The sequence below is a fragment of the Tachyglossus aculeatus genome, chromosome 22, assembly GCF_015852505.1.
Source record: "Tachyglossus aculeatus isolate mTacAcu1 chromosome 22, mTacAcu1.pri, whole genome shotgun sequence".
Lineage (NCBI taxonomy): Eukaryota > Metazoa > Chordata > Mammalia > Monotremata > Tachyglossidae > Tachyglossus > Tachyglossus aculeatus.
In genome coordinates, this window is record NC_052087.1 from 42,154,125 (window position 1) to 42,178,873 (window position 24,749).

Here is a 24,749-nt window from a genome sequence, read left to right on the forward strand (position 1 = left end):
TAATAATAATAATAATAATGGCATTTATTAAGCGCTTACTGTGTGCAAAGCACTGTTCTAAGTGCTGAGGAGGTTACAAGGTGATCAGGTTGTCCCACGGGGGGCTCCCAGTCTTCATCCCCATTTTCCAGATGAGGTAACTGAGGCCCAGAGAAGTAAAGCGACTTGCCCAAAGTCACACAGCTGGTAATTGGCAGAGCCGGAATTTGAACCCATGTCCTCTGACTCCAAAGCTGGTGCTCTTTCCACCGAGCCACGCTGCACCTTGTAACCTCCCCGGCACTTAGAACAGTGCTTTGCACGTAGTAAGCGCTTAATAAATGCCATTATTATTATTATAAGTTAATCAGGTGAAACCTAATCCCTGTCCCACAAGGAGCTCACAGTCTAAGTAGGAGGGAGAACAGATATTTAATCCCCATTATGGCAGTGGTAGTAATGGTATCTACTGAGCGCTGGGCAGTGTACTAAGCACTGGGGAGACCCCCCCACCCCCACCCCCAGCCTCTGCTCTTACTGAACTAGCTCGTGGTGGGCCGGGAACGTGGCTACCGACTCTGGCGTTTTGGGCTCTCCCAAACGCTCAGTACAGTGCTCTGCACACAGACAGTGCTCAATAAATACGAGCGATTGATCGAAGAGGAAGTTTGCTCTTCCTGCCCGGGATGCTGCTCCATGGCAAAACCCCGGCGAGCGAGCCATCCCCGAGTCCCGTACTGTGGGCTGAGGAGGCAGAGGGGCTGGCTCCAAACTCACACATTCATTCATTCATTCAGTCGTATTTATTGAGCGCTTACTGTGTGCAGAGCACTGTACTAAGCGCTTGGGAAGTATAAGTGCACACGCCCAGTTGTCCCTCAAAACTCCAAAGTCCACCATGCCCCTCCATTACATTCATTCAGTCGTATTTATTGGGCGCTTACTATGTGCAGAGCACTGAACTGAGCGCTTGGGCGAGTGCAATACAATAAGCAGACACATTCCCTGCCCACAGTGAGCTTACATTTTAGAGACTGGCCTATTTGGGACAAAAGGAGGGCTAGTGAGAAGTAATAATAATAATAATAATAATAATAATGGTATTTATTAAGCCTTTGCTATGTGCAAAGCACTGTTCTAAGCGCTGGAGAGGTTGCAAGGTGATCAGTTTGTCCCACGGGGGGCTCAGTCTTAATCCCCATTTTCCAGATGAGGTAACTGAGGCCCAGAGAAGTGAAGTGACTTGCCCAAAGTCACCCAGCTGACAATTGGCGGAGCCGGGATTTGAACCCATGACCTCTGACTCCAAAGCCCGGGTTCTTACCACTAAGTAGCGTGGATTGAACACAGGCCCGAGAGTCAGAAGGACCTGGGTTCTGATTCCAGCCCCGCCACTTGTCCGCTGCGTGACCTCGGGCAAGTCACTTCACTTCTCTGGGCCCCAGTTACCTCATCTGGAAAATGGGGATTAAGACTGAGCCAGCGCTTCTCCAGCACTTAGAACAGTGCTCTGCACATAGTAAGTGCTTAATAAATGCTATTATTATTATTATTATTATTATTATTATTGTTCTCTGTGCCACCTTGTGTGTAAAATGGGGATTAAGAATGTGAGCCCCATGTGGGACAAGGACTGTGTCTGACTGTCTGCCCGGAATGCAGTAAGTGCTATTACTACTATTACTATTACTATTACTACTATTATTTAATACTATTAAAAAAAAGAATGACTGTCCATCCCCTGAGGGCCCCCTCCTTCAAGAGGATCAGGGAGCCATGGGCCGGGGTGGGGGAGCTGTGTCGGGGGGCTTCAGCCCGCACGGTGGCTCAGAGAGAGCTGAAGGGGTGGGGAAAAAAAGGAAAAAGCTTCAATTCCAGATGTTGGTCATGTGAGGCCAGTGCACTATGGGCAAAGCCAGATGTTTCCCTCTGCCCATATTTAATTTCAGTGCAAAAATGTGAACTTCTCCTAACCCTGCCCACATGCCCCCCGATTCCCGCCTGCTTGCACGGAGGCCAGCCCTGCCTGGGAAATTGCGCGGAGATACTGAAGACAGAGGCGGGGGCCACGGCCGGGCTGCAGCCCATGTAATAATAATAATAATAATAATAATAATAATAATGGCAGTCTTTTAGGCTGTGAGCCCACTGTTGGGTAGGGACTGTCTCTATATGTTGCCAATTTGTACTTCCCAAGCGCTTAGTACAGTGCTCTGCACATAGTAAGCGCTCAATAAATACGATTGATGATGATGATGATTTGTTAAGCACTGACTATGTGCAAAGCACTGTTCTAAGCGCTGGGGGGGGATACAATGTGATCAAATTGTCCCACATGGGGCTCTCCGTCTTAATCCCCATTTTTACAGATGAGGGAACTGAGGCTCAGAGAAGTTAAGTGACTTGCCCAAGGTCATACAGCAGACTTGTGGTGGAGCCGGGATTCGAACCCACGACCTCTGACTCCAAAGCCCGGGCTCTTTCCACTGAGCCATAGAGTGTACTCTCCCGAGCGATTAGTACAGTGCTCTGCACACAGTAAGCACTCAATAAATCGGACTGAATGACCGGAAACCTGTCCGGTCAGGGCAGAGTGTTGGCAGTGCCCTTCCTTAGAGAAGGAGCATAGCCTAGTGGATCAAACATGGGCTGGGAGTCAGAAGGTCGTGGGTTCTAATCCTGACTAGACCACTTGCCTGCTGTGTGACTTTGAACAGATCACTTCTCTGCGCCTCAGTTACCTCATCTGGAAAATGGGGATTGAGACTGTGAGCCCCTCATGGGACAGGGACTATGTCCAACTTGATTTGCTCGTATCTGCCCCAGCGCTTAGTACAGTGCCTGTCACCTAGTAAGCACTTAACAAATACCATTATCATTATTATTATCACCTGGGTTCCAATCCCGGCTCCGCCAATTGTCTGCTTTATGACCCTGGGCAAGTCACTTCACTTCTCTCAGCATGGCCTAGTGGCAAGACCAGGGGCTTGAGAGTCAGAGGTCATGGGTTCTAATCCCGGCTCTGCTGCTGGTCCGCTGTGTGACCTTGGGTGAGTCACTTCACTTCTCTGTGCCTCAGTTACCTTATCTGTAAAATGTTGATTAAGACTGTGAGCCCCCCATGGGAGAACCTGATCAACTTGTATCCTCCCCAGTGCGTAGAACAGTGCTTTGCACATAGTAAGTGCCTAATAAATGCCATTATTATTATTATTATTCTCTGGGCTTCAGTTACCTCATCTGTAAAATGGAAATTTGAGACTGTGAACCCCTCCTGGGACAGAGACTTTGTCCAACCCGATTTGCTTGTATCCACCGCAGCGCTTAGTACAGTGCCTGGCACATAGTAAGTGCTTAACAAATACTGTGATTATTATTATTATTATTATTATCTGCAAAATGGGGATTAAGACTGTGATCCCCACGTGGGACGGGTACTGTGTCCAGCCTGATTTGCTTGTATCTACCCCAGCACTTAATACAGTGTCTGGCACATAGGAAGTGTTTCACAAATACCACAGTTGATTATTATTATTACTTATTATTATTTACTAGAGAAGCAGCATGGCTCAGTGGAAAGAGCCCGGGCTTTGGAGTCAGAGGTCATGGATTCAAATCCCGGCTCCGCCAAATGTCAGCTGTGTGACTTTGGGCAAGTTGCTTAACTTCTCTGTGCCTCAGTTACCTCATCTGGAAAATGGGGATTAAGGCTGTGAGCCCCCCGTGGGACAACCTTATCACCTTGTAACCTCCCCAGCGCTTAGAACAGTGCTTTGCACATAGTAAGCGCTTAATAAATACCATTATTATTATTATTATTGGACAGCAGTGGCTCAGCTCATTAGAAAGGTGGGATTTCACAGTGGCAGCCGGGTTAACTGGGGCTACTTGAACGGTCCTGGACAGCTGGAGGGGAGGACAGCTACAATCAATCAGTAGTATTTACTGAGCACCCACTGTGTGCAGAGCACTGTTCTAAATGCTTTGGAGAGGACAGTACAACAGAGTTGGGAGACACAAACCCTGCTGTCAAGGAGCTTACAGTTGAGCTGCAGAGAGAGACAGATAGACAGAGCTTGTTGTGGGTAGGGAACTTTTCTACCAACTCTGTTGCATTTTATTCTCCCAAGCACTTAGTACAGTGCTCTGCACACCGTAAGCACTCAATAAATATGATGATTGATTGATCGGTGGTGCACTTCTGAATCCCCAGCCAGGAGCCTCGGGGGATTTTCTTAGGAGCCAGCCAGGGAAGTGATTTCATGTCCATTGCGAAGCAGCATTCATTCATTCATTCATTCAATCGTATGTATTGAGCACTTACTGTGTGTGGAGCACTGTACTAAGCGCTTGGGAAGTACAAGTTGTCAACATATTATTCAATCATATTTACTGAGCACTTACTGTGTGCAGAGCACTGTACTAAGCGCTTGGGAAGTACAAGTTGGTGATATATAGAGACGGTCCCTACCCAACAACGGGCTCACAGTCTAGAAGGGGGAGACAGACGACAAAACAAAACATATTAACAAAATAAAATAAATAGAATAAATATGTACAAGTAAAATAGAGTAATAAATATGTACAAACATATATACATATAGACAGGTGCTGTGGGGAGGGGAAGGAGGTAAGGTGGGGGGATGGGGAGGGGGAGGAAGGGGAGAGGAAGGAGGGGGCTCAGTGTGGGAAGGCCTCCTGGAGGAGGTGAGCTCTCAGTAGGGCTTTGAAGGGAGGGAGAGAGCTAGCTTGGCAGATGGGCAGAGGGAGGGTATTCCAGGCCTGGGGGAGGACGTGGGCTGGGGGTCGATGGCGGGACAGGCGAGAGCGAGGTACGGTGAGGAGATTAGCGGCGGAGGAGCGGAGGGTGCGGGCTGGGCTGGAGAAGGAGAGAAGGGAGGTGAGGTAGGAGGGGGCGAGGGGATGGACAGCCTTGAAGCCCAGGGTGAGGAGTTTCTACCTGATGCGTAGGTTGATTGGTAGCCACTGGAGATTTTTGAGGAGGGGAGTAACATGCCCAGAGCGTTTCTGCACAAAGATGATCCGAGCAGCGGTGTGAAGTATGGATTGAAGTGGGGAGAGACAGGAGGATGGGAGATTGGAGAGGAGGCTGATGCAGTAATCCAGTCGGGATAGAATGAGAGATTGAACGAGCAGGGTAGCGGTTTGGATGGAGAGGAAAGGGCAGATCTTGGTGATGTTGCAGAGGTGAGACCAGTAGGTTTTGGTGATGGATTGGATATGAGGGGTGAACGAGAGAGCGGAGTCGAAGACGACGCCAAGGTTGCGGGCTTGTGAGACGGGAAGGATGGTAGTGCCGTCTACAGTGACGGGAAAGTCAGAGGGAATGGCAAGTGCACATGTCTCGGAGTCAGAGAATCCAAGTTCTAATCCTGACTCTGCCACTTGCCTCCTGAGCGGCCTCGCGCAAGTCACTTAACTTCTCTGTCCTTCAGTTTTTTCATTCATAAAATGGGGATTAAATCCTACTCCCTCCTACTTAGATTAGGAGCCCCTTGTGGGGCAGGGACTGTTTCTGACCTGGTTATCTTGTAGCTACCCCAGCACTTAGTATAGTTCTTGGCACATAGTAAGCAGCAACATAGCTCAGTGGAAAGAGCCCGGGCGTTGGAGCCAGAGGTCATGGGTTCAAATCCTGGTTCTGCCACATGTCTGCTGCGTGACCTTGGTCAAGTTACTTCACTTCTCTGAGCCTCAGTTACCTCATCTGTAAAATGGGGTTTAAGACTGTGAGCCCCACATGGGACAACCTGATCACCTTGTATCCCCCAGTGCTTAGAACAGTGCTCTGCACATAGTAAGTGCTTAACAAATGCCATCATTATTATTATTATTATTACTTAACAAATATCACAGTTATTGTAATTGGAGCCAACGCTGATTTGAACTTGAAGGTGAGCAACCAGAGCATGGTTCAGTGGAAAAAGCCCGGGCTTTGGAGTCAGAGGTCATGGGTTCAAATCCCGGCTCCGCCACTTGTCAGCTGTGTGACTTTGGGCAAGTCACTTCACTTCTCTGTGCCTCAGTTCCCTCATCTGTAAAATGGGGATTAAGACTGTGATGTGGAACAACCTGATCACCCTGTAACCTCCCCAGTGCTTAGAACAGTGCTTTTCACATAGTAAATGCTTAATAAATGCCATCATCATCATCATTTCCCCTCTCCTTGTTCCTTCCAGGGGTCAGTCTGAGGGAAGTAGAGGCTGGGTCTGGGGCGCCTCTCTGCCCGAGGGCGAGTCCCAGGGGCGCTCTGGGATTCAAAACCTGACGGGACTCCGGGCCAGCTGTTTAGGGGGACTGTGTCCCCAAGACCAGGCAGAAACTAAGACCCAATCATTCATTCATTCATTCAATCATATCTGTTAAGTGCTTACTATGTGCAGAGCACTGTACTAAGCAAAGAACAGTCCAACGATAAACAGTGACAATCCCTGCCCACAACGAGCTCACAGTCTAGAGAGGGGAGATGGACGTCAGTACAAAGAAGCAGACATCAACGCCAATAAATAAAATTACAGATAGATACATAAGTGTTGTGGGGCAGGTGGCATAGAGCAAAGAGGGCAAGTCAGGGCGACCCAAAGGGAGTGGGAGATGAGGAAAAGTGGGGCTTTGTCTGGGAAGGCCTCCTGGAGGAGATGTGCTTTCAATAAGGCTTTGAAGTCGGGGAGAGCGATTGTCTGTTGGATTTAAAGAGTGAGGGCGTTCCAGGCCCGAGACAGGACGTGGGCCAGGGGTCGGTGGCGAGGCAGGAGACCCCTTCAAAGCCCTACTGAGAGCTCACCTCCTCCAGGAGGCCTTCACAGACTGAGCCCCCTCCTTCCTCTCCCCCTCCTCCCCCTCCCCATCCCCCCCGCCTTACCTCCTTCCCCTCCCCACAGCGCCTGTATATCCGTATATGGGTTTGTACGTATTTATTACTCGATTTATTTATTTATTTTATTTGTACCTATTCATTCTATTCATTTTATTTCGTTAATACGTTTTGTCTCGTTGTCCGTCTCCCCCTTCTAGACTGTGAGCCCGCTGTTGGGTAGGGACCGTCTCTCGATGCGGCCGACCTGTACTTAGTCCGGTGCTCTGCACGCAGTAAGGGCTCAATAAATACGATCGAATGAACGGACGAGTGAGAGACGGAGGCCCAGTGAGAAGGTGGGTTAGGGGCAGGAGAGGAGAGGAGCGTGGGGGCTGGATTGTAGGAGAGAAGCGAGGTGAGGTTGGAGGGGGCAAGATGATGGAGAGCGTTAAAGCCAATGGTGAGGAGTTTTTGTTGGATCCAGAGGCGGAAGGCCCAGTGATGGAGTTCCTGTCATGGTTTGCTGAAGCCGGCGTGGGCCGGGGCAAGGCCTCTGGGCTTGGGCTTGGTGGCCCCCCGGGGCCCCCCCAGCTGAAGGCCCGGTCTTTCCTTGGCAGCTCACACGCAGCGCCTGGTCCACATCCAGTCCATGCTGAAGAGAGCCCCCAGCTACCGGACCCTAGAGCTGGAGCTGATCGAGTGGCAGGAGCGGGAACTGTTCGAGTACTTCGTGGTGGTGTCTCTCAAGAAGAAGCCTTCCAAAAACACCTATCTCCCCGAGGTCTCCTACCAGTTCCCCAAGGTAAAGGGCCCGCAGCGGGATGGCCGGGAGCTGTGCAAATACTGAGCGGTTCAGTGGACGGAGCCCCGGCTTGGGAGTCACGGGGACCTGGATTCGAATCCCGGCTCCGCCGCTCGTTGGGGGAATGGCTTCACTTCTCTGGGCTTCAGTGACCTCATCTGCCAAATGGAATTCAAACCGTGAGCCTCATATGAGACAGGGACTGTGTCTAACCTGATTAACTCCTATTTACCCCAGTGCTTAGAACAGTATGTGGCACATAGTGAGCACTTAACAAGTACCATAATTTTTAATCATTCAATCGTATTTATTGAGTGCTTACTCTGCCCACTGTTGGGGAGGGACTTCCCTTCCCCACAGCACCTGTATATATGTATATATGGTTGTACATATTTATTACTCTATTTATTTATTTATCTTACTTGTACATTTCTATCCTATTTATTTTATTTTGTTGGTATGTTTGGTTCTGTTCTCTGTCTCCCCCTTTTAGACTGTGAGCCCACTGTTGGGTAGGGACTGTCTCTATGTGTTGCCAATTTGTACTTCCCAAGCGCTTAGTACAGTGCTCTGCACATAGTAAGCGCTCAATAAATACGATTGATTGATTGATTGATTAGGGACTGTCTCTATATGTTGCCAACTTGTACTTCCCAAGCGCTTAGTACAGTGCTCTGCACACAGTAAGCGCTCAATAAATACGATTGATTGATTGATCGATTGATTTCAATACAAAGACTGTACTAAGCCCTGAAGATTATTGTTATGATTATTATTATTGGAAATCTGGCCCTGGGACAGTGTTACCTAGTGGAAAAAGCCCAGGTCTGGGAGTTAGGGTGAACTAGACATTCAGTCGTATTTATTGAGTGCTTGCTGTGTGCAAGAACACTGTACTAAGCGCTTGGGAGAGTACTATATAACGTACATTCCCTGCCTACGATGAGCTTACAGTCTAGAGGGGTACTGTGTTCTCATCCTGGCCTTGGGCAAGTCACTTCGCTTCTCTGGGCCTCCCGTCTCGTCGGCGAAATGGGGATTCGGTCTTTGTGCTCCCTCCTACTTAGACCGTGAGCCCCACGTGGGACCTGACGATCTCATCTCTACCCCAACCTTTAGTGCAGTGCTTGGCACATAACGGTTAAGAAATACCGTGATTATCATTAGTATCATTTCCAGCCAGGCAGAGACCTTCTGAGTAGCGGCTAGGTGCTGGAGGGAGGGCCTCAGCCCGGGAGTTGGGTCCCTACAGAGGACCGTGGTCCTGGGGAGTTTAGATCCGTCGATCTGGTGTCGGCCTGGGTCTCCTCCTGTGACCAGCTCATATTTTGCCCGTCCGTCACTGGGGCTGTCGTGGCACAGACCCTCCTGGAGGATCCCGCTTGGGTCCACACTCAGGGCCCAAGCCCAGGGGGGAGACAGTCCGAATAAAAATAATAATCACTTTGGTATTTGTTAAGCGCTTACTATGTGCCAAGCACTGCTTTAAGTCCTGGGGGAGATACAAGGTAATCAGGTTGTCCCACATGGGGCTCACAGTCTTCATCCCCATTTTACAGACGAGGTCACTGAAGCACAGAGAAGTGAAGTGACTTGCCCAAAGTCACACAGCTGATAAGTGGCGGAGCCGGGATTAGAACCCACGACCTCTGACTCCCAAGGCCGGGCTCTTTCCACGGAGCCAGGCTGCTCCTCTGAGCCCACTGAGTCCGTTGAGTCCGGATGGTACACGGACTCAAGCGACGGACAGGGGCTGCAGCTGGGTCGGCCGGATTTGGTTTCGGTTCGATATGAAGCGGGCGTCAGGCAGATGATGGGCAAATGAGGGAAGCAGCGCGGCTCAATGGAAAGAGCCCGGGCTTTGGAGTCAGAGGTCATGGGTTCGAATCCCGGCTCTGCCACATGTCTGCTGTGTGACCTTGGGCAAGTCACTTAACTTCTCTGAGCCTCAGTTACCTCATCTGTAAAATGGGGATTAAGACTGTGAGCCCCCCCGTGGGACAACCCGATCACCGTGTAACCTTCCCAGCGCTTAGAACAGTGCTGTGCACATAGTAAGCACTCAATAAATGCCATCAAAAAAAAAATAAAACCCAGCCAACGACGGTTATTTTGGAGCGGATGTAATTGGCGAGCCAACCTGGCTAGGCCTGAGAGTCAGAAGGACCTGAGTTCTAATCCCTGCTCCACCCCTAGTCTGCTGGGTGACCTTGGGCAAGTCACTTACTTCACCTGTAAAATGGGGACTAAGACAGTGAGCCCCACGGGGGACAGAGACCGTATCCGACCCGATTTGCTCGTCCCCAGCGTTTAATGAGAACCAAAATGATTATCATTACAATTATTATTGTTATTATCGTCATCGGTCTTATCGGGGGATGAGAGCGGGAGGGGAAAGGGTTTCCGGGAGACGAAGTAGTGGGCCTCTCAGGCCGGCGTCGGGCTGGCCTACAGCTTCGGCTGGGGACGGGGGCAACCCTGCTTCTCTTCCCCCCGCAGCTGGAAAGACCCACGAAGCAGGTGCGAGAGGCCGAGGAGCGGCTCAAAGCCATCCCGCAGTTCTGCTTTCCCGACGCTAAGGACTGGCTCCCCGTGTCCGAATACAGCAGGTGAGCCTGGGCCCAACCGCGGGAAGCTTCGATCAGTCAATCAATCCATCGTATTTACTGCGTGCTCACTCTGTGCGCTGTGCTAAGCCCTTGGGAGTGTACAACATAACAGAGTTGGCGGGCCTACAACGAGCTTCCAGTCTAGAGCTTTCTCGTCCAGGTGGATGGGGTTGTGGCTCTTGGCATCAGGTAGAGAAACCGCAGGGTATAGTGGATAGAAAGCAGCGTGGCTCAGTGGAAAGAGCCCGGGCTTTGGAGTCAGAGGTCATGGGTTCGAATCCTGGCTCCACCACGTCCGCTGTGTGACCTTGGGCAAGTCACTTAACTTCTCTGAGCCTCAGTTCTCTCAACTGTAAAATGGGAATTAAGACTGTGAGCCCCACGTGGGACAACCTGATCACCTTGTATCCCCCCAGCGCTTAGAACAGTGCTTTGCACATAGTGAGCGTTTAACAAATGCCATCATTATTATTATTATTATTATAGAGCCCGGGCCTCGGAGTCAGAAGGTCATGGGTTCAAATCCCAGCTCCACCACTTGTCTGCTGCAGGGCCTTGGGCAAATCACTTCACTTCTCTGTGTCTCAGTTACCTCATCTATAAATGAGGTTTGAGGCTGTGAGCCCCATGTGGGGCAGGGACTGAGTCCAACCTGATTTGCTCGTATGTACCCCAGCGCTTAGTACAGCGCCCGGCTCAAAGTAAGCACTTAACAAATACCACAATAATTATTATCATCATCACCCCCTTTGGGCACTTCAGAGGGGCCCTGGCCTTGGCGCCATTCTCCCTGAAGTGAACTCCCTTCTGAGCCCAGCCCAGGGTGCGGCACAGACCCAGGGAGGGTCACAGGGTTGCAAGGAAAATCCAGAGCGAGCGGGTGGCGTGTTGGACCCGGGGGAAAGTAAAAAGATGCCGCCTTCAGAAGCGCACAGTTAGCAATCTGGGCCTTTCTCTTTCCCTCTCTGTTGCAGCGAAACGTTCTCGTTCATGCTCACCGGGGAAGATGGCAGTCGGAGATTTGGCTACTGCAGGCGGCTTCTGGTGAGTTCGGCCTGGGTGTGTTCACTGCCCGGGGCTTTGGGGAAAGAGCTGTGGGTACTCGGAGTGTCCTCCCATTTAGTGAGCTGTAGCATGACTGCCCAGAAGCCCGGGAGTTTGCGTGAGCTGGATCTCGGGGTCTCGTTTGGTGAGTTTCCAGCTCTTCTTGCTCCATAAATACCAGTGTTGTTGCCATTTGGGGAGCACCGTGGCCTAGTAGAAAGAGCACAGGCCTGGGTGGTAGAAGCCCTGGGGTCTAACCCCAGCTCTGCCATTTGCCTCCTGTTTGGCCTCGGGCAAGTCACTTAACTTCTCTGGTCCTCGGTTTCCTCATCTGTAGAATGGAGAGCCAATTCCTCTTCTCCCTCCTACTTAGACTGTGAACCCCATGAGGAGCAGGAACTGGGTCCCACCTGATTATGTTGTATCTACTCCAGTGTTTCGAAGAGGGCTTAGTAACCCCTTAACAAGTACCCCCGCCCCCAGTCTCCCCACTCATGGAACAGTAGCAGGTTGTGCTCAGGGGTCAGCGCGCCTGGAGTGTGGAAGTTGGGGATGAGGGGGTGGGACCAGTGGGGAGACAATATGCCATTTGCACAGGACTGTCTAAAACCCCTTCCCTCCCTGACCCAACATGGCCTAGTGGATAGAACAGGGCCCTAGAAGTCAGAAGGACCTGGGTTCTAACCCTGGCTCCACTACATGTCTGCCATGTGACCTTGGACAAGTCACCTAACTTCTCTGGGCCTCAGTTACCTCTTCTGTCAAATAGGGATTAAGACCGTGAGCCCCAAGTGGGACGGGGACTGTGTCCAACCCGGTTTGCTCGTATCCACCCCAGAACTTAGTACAGTGTCGGGCATATAGTAAGTGCTTAACAAAAATACCATTATCATTCATTCACTCAGTCATATTTATTGAGCTCTCACCGTGTTCAAAGCACTGTACTAAATGCTTGGGAGAGTACAGTATAACAACAGGCGCATTCCCTCCCACAGCTAGCATACAGCCTAGAGGGGGGAGACGTTATTCTTTTCATTATTGTTATGCTTATGATTACCGCTACTACCCCTGCTCTGTGGGGAAGCCCCACACTAAAAACAGTCACTGGGGGGTGGCGGAAAAGAGAAGGGCACATTTGGGACAGTCCCTAGGCTTGGTTCAGGGCGCTTGGGGACCCAGTGAGTCCTGAAACCCAGGCCCTGCTGGGTCAAGCCCCGACACCCCTGGGCCAGGTACCCGTCTCTGGTCCCAGAGATATCCGCCTGTCCAGAGGGTTCAGTGGCCTCCATGGCCCCTGGGTGATGGCTGAACCTGAACCTGAATAGAACAATAATGATAATGATGGTAGTTGTTAAGCGCTTACTATATGCGAAGCACTGTTCTAAATGCTGGGGGGGGATACAAGGTGATCAGGTTGTCCCACGTGGGGCTCACGGTCTTAATCCCCATTTTGCAGATGAGGTAACTGAGGCCCAGAGAAGTTAAGCGACTCGCCCAAAGTCAAACAGCTGACAAGTGGCGGAGCCGGGATTCGAACCCATGACCTCTGACTCCCAAGCCCCTGCTCTTTCCACTGAGCCACGCTGCTTCTCTGGAATGGCCCCCTGACAGGTGCTGAACCAGCCTGGGGTTCTGGGGCTGGGCATCTTAGTGAGGGGGCCCCATCCACCAGGACCCCCGGACACTTTCCACCTCCTCTCGGGCCAGAGCAGATGTGCCCGCCAGAGCGGGCTCCTCTTTGTCCGGGCCACCCTGAAGCCCGGCGCCCTTGGAGGGAGACGCGGGGCGAGGCCGGGGCCTTGGTGTCCGCCCCCCCGCCTTCCTCCGGAACTGGGCCGGCATTGGGGCGGGGGGAGGTTTGGAGAGCTGCGATGCCCGTCCCCTCTGAGACTTGCTGGGGGTCCACTGGGGTAGTCCTGGCAACAGGCCCATCAGGGCCGGGTCCCCTCCTGGAGCTCACAAGGCCCAAACTGCTGCTCCAAACCCCTGGGCCAGGGCTTCTCCGCTCGGCCCGTCCTGGTCCTGGTCCTGGGCTTGGAAGAGAGCTAACTTCCAGCCAGGGGTCTAGCCTCCTCCATAGGCAGGGAAACCAGATCGCTCTCTCCCTCCCTCTGTCTCTTCCTCCATCCCTCCTCCCACCCCCTGCTCCCCGCTCCAAGCCTGTGCCAGCTGCCCCATCCTGCCTCAGACTGAGCAGCCCCGAGCCACTGGGGGAAGCGGCTGGTTCGGAGCCAGACTGGAAAGCTCTGAAGAATGCACTGACTAATCGTCCCCGCCACTTTCCCGGGCCCGGCCAAGGCCCGGATCCTCTCCGCTGGGGGCCAGGATGGCTATTTTTGTGCATTTCTGGCTTTTGGGGGTCTTCGGGTTGTTTGTTTTGAACCGTCCCTTTCGGTCACCAAGCCTTTTCCCGGGAATATCGTCTTGCTTGTGACCACCGGGATCCAGACCGGCTCCCTAGTGCTGCCCAAGTTTCCTCCTTTCCCTGCCTGGAGGAGAAGGAGGAGGGGGAGGGAGAGAGGGGATAAGCTGGAAAGGCCTGGCCCATCTCCCTGGAGGGGATGGGGGATGGGGAGGTGGGACGGGAGCCGTAGTTGGTCCTTGTCCGGAGTGGGCAGCTGCTGCTCCATGTGTTTATGTGGATCAGAGGGCGTGGTGGAGTCTCAGCTGGGCTCAGGTTCCCGTAGTGAGGAAGGGCCAGCCTGGCGCACAGCCCCTGATCGGTCAGCCGTCCGTCCGTCCGTGTCTGGGCCGCAGAGAATGATGCCGCGGGTCTGCCGGCGGGGGCAACCGCCACAGGAGCCCGGCTAATCGGGTTTATCTCACCCAGTTTGGCCCAAGGGTAATGTGCTCCATTCCCCGATGCTCCCTGGGGTGGCTGGGTATGTTGGCCGGATAGCCACGGGAACAGAGCCTCTCGTGGCCCAGGAGCTGGCCCCGGCCATGGCAGAGAGGCCGCCGACCCCTGGGTTGGCCAGGTTCACTGGGGCCCCCGGGGCAGGAGCTGAGCGAGCTCTCAGGGAGAGGGTCCTGGGAGGCTTCTGCAGAGGGGTTGAGCCCACTTGCTTGGGGCAACTCTCTCTTCCCTCTGGTGCTGGCGGCAACCCTTCTGGGACTTGATAATGCCATCTGTCTGGAGGTTACCATCGAGCTGTGACCCCTGGTCTTTCCCCTCCATTCCCACCGCCCTCTCCCTCACCACTGTCACGCCAAGGGCTGGGGAGAGATTGCACAAAAAGCATGGGGAAGTGAGGGCTGCTGCCAGGGGGACTAAGGCTGATGCTGCAGGGGGACGGGGCCGGCGCCGCGCGAGGCTAGGGCTGGCATCATCAGGGGCTAGGGATTGATTGGAAGCAAAGCCCACGGGCAGCACCCCCGCCCCTGTTGCGGGCCCTTTGCCGGCGATGCCAGGAACCGTGTTGAGGTTGCGAGACTCGGAGTCGGAAGGGCCCCCGGCCAGGACACTAGAGCCGTGATTTGGCTCAGGGTCATTTACAGACACAGGGCGGAGAGCGTGGAGATGCCCTCTGTGATGCCACTCCACGATGCCACTCTGAGAGCCGGGCTGCCTGGGGTCTCTGCAGCCAAGGAGGCTCTTGGCTCCGGCCCTCGGGACGCCGCGGGGTTTGTGTGCGGGCACATGGGAAGGGGCGGCCTAGCCGGGCGCGGCCCCCGCTGCCTTGGGGGGCACTGTGGGAGGACGACGGCCTGGTCCCCGGGCCCCATGCCCCAAGTCTCGGCTGGTGACAGCTGGGCGAGGGGTTCCCGGGGCCGTCTTCCCGTCGGAGCTTCCCAGCGGTTGTTGTCTCCGTTCGTCCGGATGACCCAGGAATGCAGTGTTTTTACTGGCGTGTGGAGAGACGGCCCCGGGCTGGGAGCGGGCCTGGGGGGGCGCTGGCACCGGCCCGGCATTCCAGCAGATTTGACACAATGATTTTAACCAAAATCCCACATACTTGATTTAATCACTCGGGGCTTTGAGGAGAAAGAGCGCAAGAAAGAGAGGGCTAGAAAGGGAGTCCGTTTCATGCCTAATATGGACAAAAAAAAGGGATTCTGCCTTCTTTTCGGAGCGGTGACGTGCGGCCGGCAGGTTTGGATCCAGAAATAGGCCCATCTGCGTTCGCTTAAGGGCCAGCGACATCGTGGGCCGCCCGGAGCGGCGGTCTGCACCTGCTGAGCCCCCTGGTCTGCCCCCTTTCCGAGCACCCAAGGGGCAGAGCGGATGGGAGCTGCCAGGAGAGACGGGAGAGGGAAACTCCCCCATTTTCCCAACTCCCAAGAACCCCTTCCTCGTTGCTCCCCAGAGACGAATCCCCCTGTTTTCCCCCAGCCGGAAAAGGTAGCGGGGACAGGGCAACCCGCCTTCCCCCTCACCCCTGGCCTGGTTCCTGGAGTTGGGCTCTGGAGAGGGAGAGTCAGTCAGTTGTATTTACCGAGCCCTTACTGGGTGCAGAGCTTGGGAGAGTACAGTATAACAATATCATCATCATCATCATCATCAATCGTATTTATTGAGCGCTTACTATGTGCAGAGCACTTTACTAAGCGCTTGGGAGGTACAAATTGGCAACACATAGAGACAGTCCCTACCCAACAGTGGGCTCACAGTCTAAAAGGGGGAGACAGAGAACAAAACCAAACATACCAACAAAATAAAATAAATAGGATAGATATGTACAAGTAAAATAAATAGAGTAATAAATATGTACAACCATATATACATATATACAGGTGCTGTGGGGAAGGGAAGGAGGTAAGATGGGGGGATGGAGAGGGGGACGAGGGGGAGAGGAAGGAAGGGGCTCAGTCTGGGAAGGCCTCCTGGAGGAGGTGAGCTCTCAGCAGGGCCTAACAATATAACAGATACGTTCCCTGCCCACAACAAGCTTACAGTCTAGAGGGGGAGGCTGCTGCCCGGAGCCTCCTGGACAGGGCCGAGCAGGAGAGGGAAGGGGAAGCTGAGCCTTGGGACAACGGAGGGACTCCATTGCCCTCAGTCAGCCGTGTTCCTTGAGCGCTTACTGTGTACTAAATGCTTGGGAGAGGACAACAGATCCCCCATCTTCTCGCCCTCCCCAGCTCCTCAGGGACCGTCTGACCCTGGCTGCCCCGGCCACAGTGCCTTCTTTCCACGGCTCTCCGCAGGTGGTGACCTTTATCTGACCTTCGTCCCTAGAGGGTTCGAGAAAGCCCCGCTACTCAGGCTGTGAGCCTTTTCTCCCTCCTGCCTCCCGTTTCCTCTTCTCCCTTCTCAGTCTCCTCCCGTCGACTCTTCCCCTTCCCCGCCGCCCCGCGCCTTGTCCGTCTCTCGCTGTTATGAAGCACTCGCGTGCCAAACACCGTGCTCGGCCCAGATCCGAGGTGATCAGATCTGGGACGGTCCCCAACCCGCGAAAGACACAGCCTACGAGGGAGTGAGAGCGGGTATTTCATTCCCATTTAACTCACGAGGAAACTGAGGCCCAGAGTCACACAGCAGGTCAGTCGCAGAGCTGGAATTGAAGTCCAGGTCTTCCGACTCCAGGCCCGGGCTCTCTCCAGTGGGACCTAGCAAACCCGGGCTCCCATCTTGCCCCGCCTCCCCGTATTATTTATTTATCTGTTTATTTATTTATGAGAAGCAGCATGGCCTAGTGGCGAGAGCACCAGCTTGGGAGTCACAGGACATGGGTTCTGATCCTGGCTCCGCCACTTGTCTGCTGTGTGACTTTGGGCAAGTTACTCAGCTTCTCTGTGCCTCAGTTACTTCATCTGTAAAATGGAGATTAAAGACTGTGTGCCCTGCGTGGGACAACCTGATGACCTTGCATCTACCCCAGCACCTAGAACAGTGCTTGGCACATAGTAAGCGCTTAACAAATACCATTATTATTATTATTATTAATCTATTTATTTATATTGATGTCTGTCTCCCCCTCTAGCGGGTGAGCTCGTTGTGGTCAGGAATGTGTCTGTTTGTTGTTATATTGTGCTCTCCCCAGATTTTAGTACAGTGTTTTGCGCACAGTAAGCGCTCAATAAATACAGTTGAATGAATCAATTGAATTCATTCAATCGTAGGGAAGTAGGGTAGGGATGGAGTTGGGTGAAATATTTTCTTTCTCCTGAGCTGCCCAACCAGCCGCCTTCTTCCTTATTTTTTCTTTGAAATGGTTTGTGTTAAGCGCTTACTTTGTGCCAGGCACCGTTCTAAGCGCTGAGGTAGATACAAGGTAATGCGACTGGGACACAGTCCCTGTCCCGCGTGGGGCTCACAATCTTAACCCCCATTTGACAGATGAGGTAACTGAGGCCCGGAGAAGTGAAGCGACTTGCTCAAGGTCACACAGCAGACAAGTGGCGGAGTTGGGATTAGAATTCAGGTCCTTGTGACTCCCGGGCCTGGGCTGTAACCACTGGGCCTCACTACTTCAAGCCGGGCCCAAAAAGGACACCCCCAGCCCCCGCTTCTCCCATCTCTCCCTCCTGTCTTTGGCCCCAGGGGTGGCTTCTAGGGCCGACCCTGGGGGACCCTAGGTGCTGTGGGCTGAGATTTGAAGAGAAGCGACAGAGGGGAGGGTTACCCAGTGACCCCGCAGGGGGAGGCCCCTCTGCTCTGGAAGCTGTGCAGCTGCGGGGACCACCCCCACACCTACAGGCCCCTGGCCCCCAGCCCAGAGCCGGAGTCCCAGTGAGCTCAGAAGATTGAGCTGCTTCGGTTTGGGGAGGGCGCGGGGGTCGGGGTGGGGATGTTTAGCAGGACAGAGGCCAAGTCCACACGGGAGCCCACCCTCCACCGCCCCCCACCTGGGCCGGACTGGGCGGACTGAGCCCCGACAGTAATCAGCACCTCTCCCCCTCCATCTCTCTGTTCCCCAGCCCAGCGGGAAGGGGCCCCGGCTCCCCGAGGTGTATTGTGTCATCAGTCGGCTGGGCTGCTTTGGCCTGTTCTCCAAGGTAAGAAGACCCTGACCTTGGGACCGGGAGGGGAGGAGTCCCAGGGGGCCGGGGGCCAGGGCATCCCTCTTGCCGGGCGGGCCGGAGAGCCGCTGGGGCCCGTGTCTGCAGCCCAGGACGATGCAGAAACCATCTGTGTGTCTGTCTGAGTCGGCTGCCTGTTCAGTCCTCCCCTCCCGCCCCGCCGTTGTTCCCCAAGAGGCGGCCCTCGCTCGGAGTTTTCTGAACGGTCGTTCCTGGCATTCCTGTTCCTGTCCATGCCGGGCTTTGTCACAGGCCTCTGACCCCACTTGTGATGGGGAGAGCATCCCCTGGGACGGTCCAGTTGGGGAAGAGACTCCGGTTCGGGATAATCCCGGGCCTGAGCGCACTCCAACCTTTGTCGTTCTGACCTAGAGCCAGCCAGCCGGCCTCCCTGGAGGAGAGCGAGGCGGGGTGGGGGACAGGAACACTGGGATTTTGGGGGGGGCAGCGCAGGAATGGCCTTCGGAGAACGTGCCCAGGAGATGGGGAGCCTGAGGGAGAGAAGCTCCCAGAGCTGGGGCAGCTCCGGTCTCTCTCTCCCCTGGGCAGGGGGAGTCGATGCGGGGTTGGATCTGTTCCAAGCGGGTCGCCTGCCATTTCCAGCCTGTTGCAGGAAGAGAGCACCCAGGCCGGACTGGGGCGGGCCGAGGGAGGGCACAGAAAACATTGGGTGGGGAGGGGCCCTAAAGGCAGGCAGATTTCTGGGACTCCAGCTGCCCTGCCCTCTTCACCTTCTCCCGCTTCACCCTTGGGGAAAGCCACGTCATCAATCAGTCAATCAACAGCATTTATTGAGCACTTGCTGTGTGCAGAGCACTGTACTGACTACTTGGCCGAGTACAACCTAACGATATAACGGAGTCGGTAGACACATTCCCTGCCCACAGCGAGCTTACAGTCTAGAGGGGGAGACGGACGTGAATATTAATAAAAATAAACTGAGGTTATGGACGTATGTGCCGGGAGGCTGAGGAAGAGGTGAATGAAGACAGCAGATCTAAGTGTGAGGGGGACACAGAAGCGAGCGGAAGCCCCGGGAAGCGAGGGCTTGCTTGGCTCGACCTGGGAGAGGGCGTCTCGCAGATCCTTGATCGCCTACCCAGGCTTAGAGGGCTGTCCGGCGGCCCGTCCTCTGGGGAAGTACAGACTGGGGGACTCAACCAGGCTTTAACCCTGACCCTGGGACGGGCCCCACCTGGCTGTACGGAGCTCCTGATTTGGTTCAAAGCCAAGCCGGAGGGGAATGGCCACCCCAGCTGCCTCTCTGCCGGGGAAGGGGCAGAAGCCCGGGGACCCCCTCTCAGCCGGCTGATCTGCAGCCTCGGGGCACTGCTCCCAGTTGGGCCCTTGGGACCGTGGCGTGGCCGCCAAAGTGTCCGATCCCTAACACGCCCTTACTGTTGTCTCTCCCCGACCTGGCCGTGGCGGACAGATCCTCGATGAGGTGGAGCGGCGGCGAGGGATTTCGGCAGCCTTGGTATATCCGTTCATGAGGAGCCTCATGGAGTCCCCGTTCCCCGCCCCGGGGAAGACCATCAAAGTCAAGACATTCCTGCCGGGTGCTGGGAATGAGGTAGGGGATGAGTCCCGGGCCCCTTCCCTGACTTCCTGGGACTGGGGAGATCAGGAATGGTTGGAAACGGCCTTGCGTAGATAGTCACTGTGGGCAGTTTTATTGGGTGGGGATTCTGTCGGCCGGACAGTTAGCTCACGGGCTGAGTGTGCCTGAGCATGGGGAGGGATAGCGATGTAGATATTCTCTGTGGGGCTGAACTCTGCCCCTGTTTCCCAGACTGCTTGGAGGGACCCATAGCGTCCTCATCAGAAGCCCGCCCCATCTTGTGCCAACCCTCTCTATTCTGCCATCAGCCTCTACTCTGCCTCTCCCCATCCTCCCTCCCTCCCTGGCTCCCAGCCAGCCCGAGCCGCCTTTCCGTGTTTCTGTATCCCCGAAGGCCGAGGACTACCGCTTCCCGGTGTTTCCCTAGTGGCGTGGCAGGAGACCTCTGACCTAGTTTGCCCGGTCCTAGGGGCTCTGTGAGCTGAAGGTGCCGGTCTGGGTTTCAGTCTCCTCACCCCAGGGGGCTCAGCCTCTCAGCTGAGTCTAGAGACGTATGCCGAGAGGATGAGGCTGAACGGGTCATGCCAGGCCTGACCCAAAATTGTTCCTCTGCCCAGGCTCTGGGGGATGACTCTAGAGCATTTGGGAGATGTCCGTTTGCCTGGAGGCTCACTGTGGGACTGGGCCCTGGGACACAACGGTTGGCAACAGTCCTAGAGAAGGCCCGAGAGTTTTCCTTGGCAGGGGTGGGGGTGGCGGGGGGGCTGCAGTTCCTGCGGTGTGGGGTGGGTCTCTTGCCCAGAATTTCGCCTCTGAGGGGCTCACGGGGGCTTCCGTACTGACTCCTGGCTTTCATCTCCCTGTGGGAGGGATTCCCTGCTGTTCTCCTTCGCTCCCCGGGTCCTCGGGGAAGGCCGAGCGGAGAGTCCTCGGTCCTTTTGGCAGCACTCAGGCTCTCTGGATTTTGGGTTGTTGGGGCCGAGTCTCCCCTCCGCTCCCACGGCTAAGCGAGAGCCAGGCTTGCCTCTCCGAGACTCGCCTCTCCAGGCTCTCCCCACCTCCCCACGCCTGCCTGCCTGCCGAAGAGTTGGCTCCCTGGGGGGGTTGGGGCCCTGACCTCAGGGAGAAATCTCGTGAGAAATTTCTGAGAACACAAGGCGGCTAATACCAAGCGAGACCGTGCCCTTCCCAGCTGCCCCGGGCCACGGCCCCACAACAATACTCCGGCTCAAAGAGCAGAGGTCGGGGCCGGAGCCCGAAGATGCTGGGAAAGAGCGGGAGGGCAGCCCCTCTCAACCCGCTCTGTGATTTTGCCCCCCTCCCTCCAGCGCTGGGACTGGTCTCCCCAACATTGGCCTCCTTCCTGTACCCGCAGGGCGGGTTGCTGAGGGCCAAGATTGCGGGAGGCCTGGAAGTTAGACATAAGTAAGAACTTTCTGGGAGTTGGGTGACACCGCAATAGGAGATGGAGAGAGGTGAAGGGAAGCTGTGTAGTGGTCTCCTGGAGAGTTTTAAGGATGTGAGAGATCCCCTCCCTCCATCTGAGCTAGTTAGACTCCCTAGAGGCAGAGGATTGGAAATGATGATTCATTCATTCATTCATTCAATCATATTTATTGAGTGCTTACTGTGTGCAGAGCACTGGACTAAGCGCTTGGGAAGTGCAAGTTGGCAACATATGGAGACGGTCCCTACTCAGCAGTGGGCTCACAGTCTAGAAGGGGGAGACAGAGAACAAAAGAAAACATATTAACAGAATAAAATATGTACAAGTAAAATAAATAGAGTAATAAATAAGTACAAACATATATACATATATATACAGGTGCTGTAAGGAAGGGAAGGAGGTAAGGCGGGGGGGGATGGAGGGGGGAGGAGGGAGAGAGATCAGTCAGTCAGTCGTATTTATTGAGTGCTTACTGTGTGCAGAGCACTGGACTAAGCGCTTGGGAAGTCCAAGTTGGCAACATATAGAGACGGTCCCTACCCAACAGTGGGCTAACAGTCTAGAAGGGGGAGACAGACAACAAAACCAAACATATTAACAAAATAAAATAAATAGAATAGATATGTACAAGTAAAATAAATAAATAGAGTAATAAATATGTACAAACATATATACATATATACAGGTGCTGTAGGGAAGGGAAGGAGGTAAGGCGGGGGGAATGGAGGGGGGAGGAGGGAGAGAGATCAGTCAGTCAATTGTATTTATTGAGCGCTTACTGTGTGCAGAGCACTGGACAAAGGGCTTGGGAAGTCCAAGTTGGCAACATATAGAGATGGTCCCTACCCAACAGTGGGCTCACAGTCTAGAAGGCGGAGACAGACAACAAAACCAAACATATTAACAGAATAAAATAAATAGAATAAATATGTACAAGTAAAATAAATAGAGTAATAAATACGTACAAACATATATACATATATACAGGTGCTGTGGGGAAGGGAAGGAGGTAAGGCAAGTGAGCCCACTGTTGGGTAGGGACTGTCTCTATATGTTGCCAGCTTGTACTTCCCAAGCGCTTAGTACAGTGCTCGGCGCACAGCAAGCGCTCAATAAATACGATTGATTGATTGATTAAGGCAGGGGGGATAAGGGAAGGAGGTAGGCTGGGGAGAGATGATCTCCAGAGGCTCCCGCTAGCAAGACACAGTAGGATCTGGGGACAAAATCTCGTCTGGAGCTGGAGGTTGGAACTGGCGGCCTGAAGCAGCCGCTGGGAATATGCCATCTGGAGCCTTTCTATGCTGTCATCACCCGAGAGCCAGGCACACTGCGCTGCCAGTCCGCCAGGGAAGAGAGGCCCAGACCCTCCTGATGCCCCCCTCCCCGCCACCGACTGCCTTTCCTCTCCCTAAGGAAATTCCAGCTGCTTGGCTGCTGCTGCTGCTTCTCCCTCAGCCCTGCACTCCCCTGTCTTCCTTTTCCTGGGCCTCCTCTCCACCTTCTCCGTTCTCCTCTCCCCTGTCAGCCGTGGCCAGGGGCTGAACTGGAGGGAGCTGTGGGGAAGGAAAGGCAGCTTTCCTGGCAGGCGTTCGCTTCCCGAGACCCTGGACGCACCTGGAGCCGGCTTGGGGAGGGAGGAGGGGACAACGGGAAGCGGCAGATGGGGGCTGCTGGAGGGGCCTCTCCTCCTCTCGCCTTCTTGCTGAGAGGCCTGAAGTGGTACTGACCCTCTGACCCGGGAGTCGGGGGCTTCTCTAAGGGGCCTGGGTCAGGGGAAGAAGAAGAAGAAGAAGAAGACTAATGATGGTATTTGTTAAGTGCTTACTAGGTGACAAGTACTGCTCTATAATAATAATAATGGCATTTATCATCATCATCAATCGTATTTATTGAGCACTTACTGTGTGCAGAGCACTGTACTAAGCGCTTGGGAAGTACAAATTGGCAACATACAGAGACAGTCCCTACCCAACAGTGGGCATTTATTAAACACTTACTATGTGCAAAGCACTGTTCTAAGCGCTGGGAAGCTTACAAGGTGATCAAGTTGACCCCTGGGGGCTCACAGTCTTAATCCCCGTTTTACAGAGGAGGTAATTGAGGCCCAGAGAAGTGAAGTGACCTGCCTAAAGTCACCCAGCTGACAATTGGCAGAGCCGGGATTTGAACCCATGACCTCTGACTCCAAAGCCCGGGCTCTTTCCACTGAGCCACGCTGCTTCTCTAATACTAATGATGGCATTTGTTAAGCGCTTACTATGTGCAAAGCACTGTTCTAAGCACTGGGGGGGGGGGGTGCAAGGTGATCAGGTTGTCCCACGTGGGGCTAGATTGTGAACCCACTGTTGGGTAGGGACCGTCTCTATATGTTGCCAACTTGTACTTCCCAAGCGCTTAGTCCAGTGCTCTGCACACAGTAAGCGCTCAATAAATTGATTGATTGATTGATTCTAAGCACTGGGGTAGATGCAAGGTAATCAGGTTGTCCCACATGGGGCTCACAGTCTTAATCCCCATTTTAAAGCAGCATGGCTCAGTGGAAAGAGCCCGGGCTTGGGAGTCAGAGGTCATGGGTCTTAATCCCGGCTCCGCCGCTTGTCAGCTGTGTGACTTTGGGCAAGTCACTTCACTTCTCCGGGCCTCGGTGACCTCTTCTGTAAAATGGGGATGAAGACCTGTGAGCCCCACGTGGGACAACCTGATCACCTTGTACGCTCCCCAGCGCTTAGAACAGTGCTTGCACATAGTAAGCGCTTAACAAATGCCGTCATTATGATTATTATTACAGATGAGGTAAGTGAGGCACAGAGAGGTTGAGCGACTTGCCCACAGCTGACAAGCTGTGCCCAAGCCTTGCTTTTCCCACTAAGCCACGCTGCTTCTGCAGGCTGCCGCTCCAGGTGCGTCCATCCTGGAGGAACGGGGGCCGGAGCAGCGGTAGGGCCTTTTCCGGGACCGGTCCCGTCGGGACTGTGAACTGCCGGGCCGTGGGAAGCCGGGGAATGGCGGGGAGGGGAGCGGGAGCTGACGCGTGGTCGGCGTGCAGGTACTGGAGCTCCGGCGGCCCACGGATTCGCGCCTGGAGCACGTGGACTTCGACTGCCTCTTCACCTGCCTCAGTGTGCGCCAGCTCATCCGCATCTTCGCCTCCCTGCTGCTGGAGCGGCGCGTCATCTTCGTCGCCGACAAGCTCAGGTAGGGCCCGGCGGCGGGGCGGGGGGCCACCTTGGGCCCACCCTGCGATGCTCCATCATCATCATCAATCATATTTATTGAGCGTTTACTATGTGCAGAGCACTGTACTAAGCGCTTGGGAAGCACACATTGGCAACATATAGAGACAGTCCCTACCCAACAGTGGGCTCCAGAGAGAGGCCCTCATGAACCTAATCTGGATAATAATAATGATGGCATTTATTAAGCGCTTACTATGTGCAGAGCACTGTTCTAAGCGCTGGGGAGGTCACAAGGTGATCAGGTTGTCCCACGGGGGCCTCACAGGCTTCATCCTCATTTTACAGATG

At 54.1% G+C, this 24,749-nt stretch overlaps 1 protein-coding gene across 7 annotated transcripts in view; it reads left to right on the top strand.

The window, feature by feature from the left end:
• The window catches only part of DENND2B (DENN domain containing 2B), a 318,048-nt gene that overhangs the window by 264,047 nt on the left and 29,252 nt on the right, over positions 1 to 24,749 (top strand). For all 7 annotated transcript variants that reach the window (XM_038764635.1, XM_038764634.1, XM_038764636.1 and 4 more), the window contains 6 exons: positions 7,414 to 7,598; positions 10,098 to 10,207; positions 11,182 to 11,251; positions 18,113 to 18,190; positions 19,647 to 19,787; positions 24,272 to 24,420. In XM_038764635.1, coding sequence (XP_038620563.1) covers positions 7,414 to 7,598; positions 10,098 to 10,207; positions 11,182 to 11,251; positions 18,113 to 18,190; positions 19,647 to 19,787; positions 24,272 to 24,420 — 733 coding nt within the window. The remainder of the gene's footprint in view (positions 1 to 7,413; positions 7,599 to 10,097; positions 10,208 to 11,181; positions 11,252 to 18,112; positions 18,191 to 19,646; positions 19,788 to 24,271; positions 24,421 to 24,749) is intronic.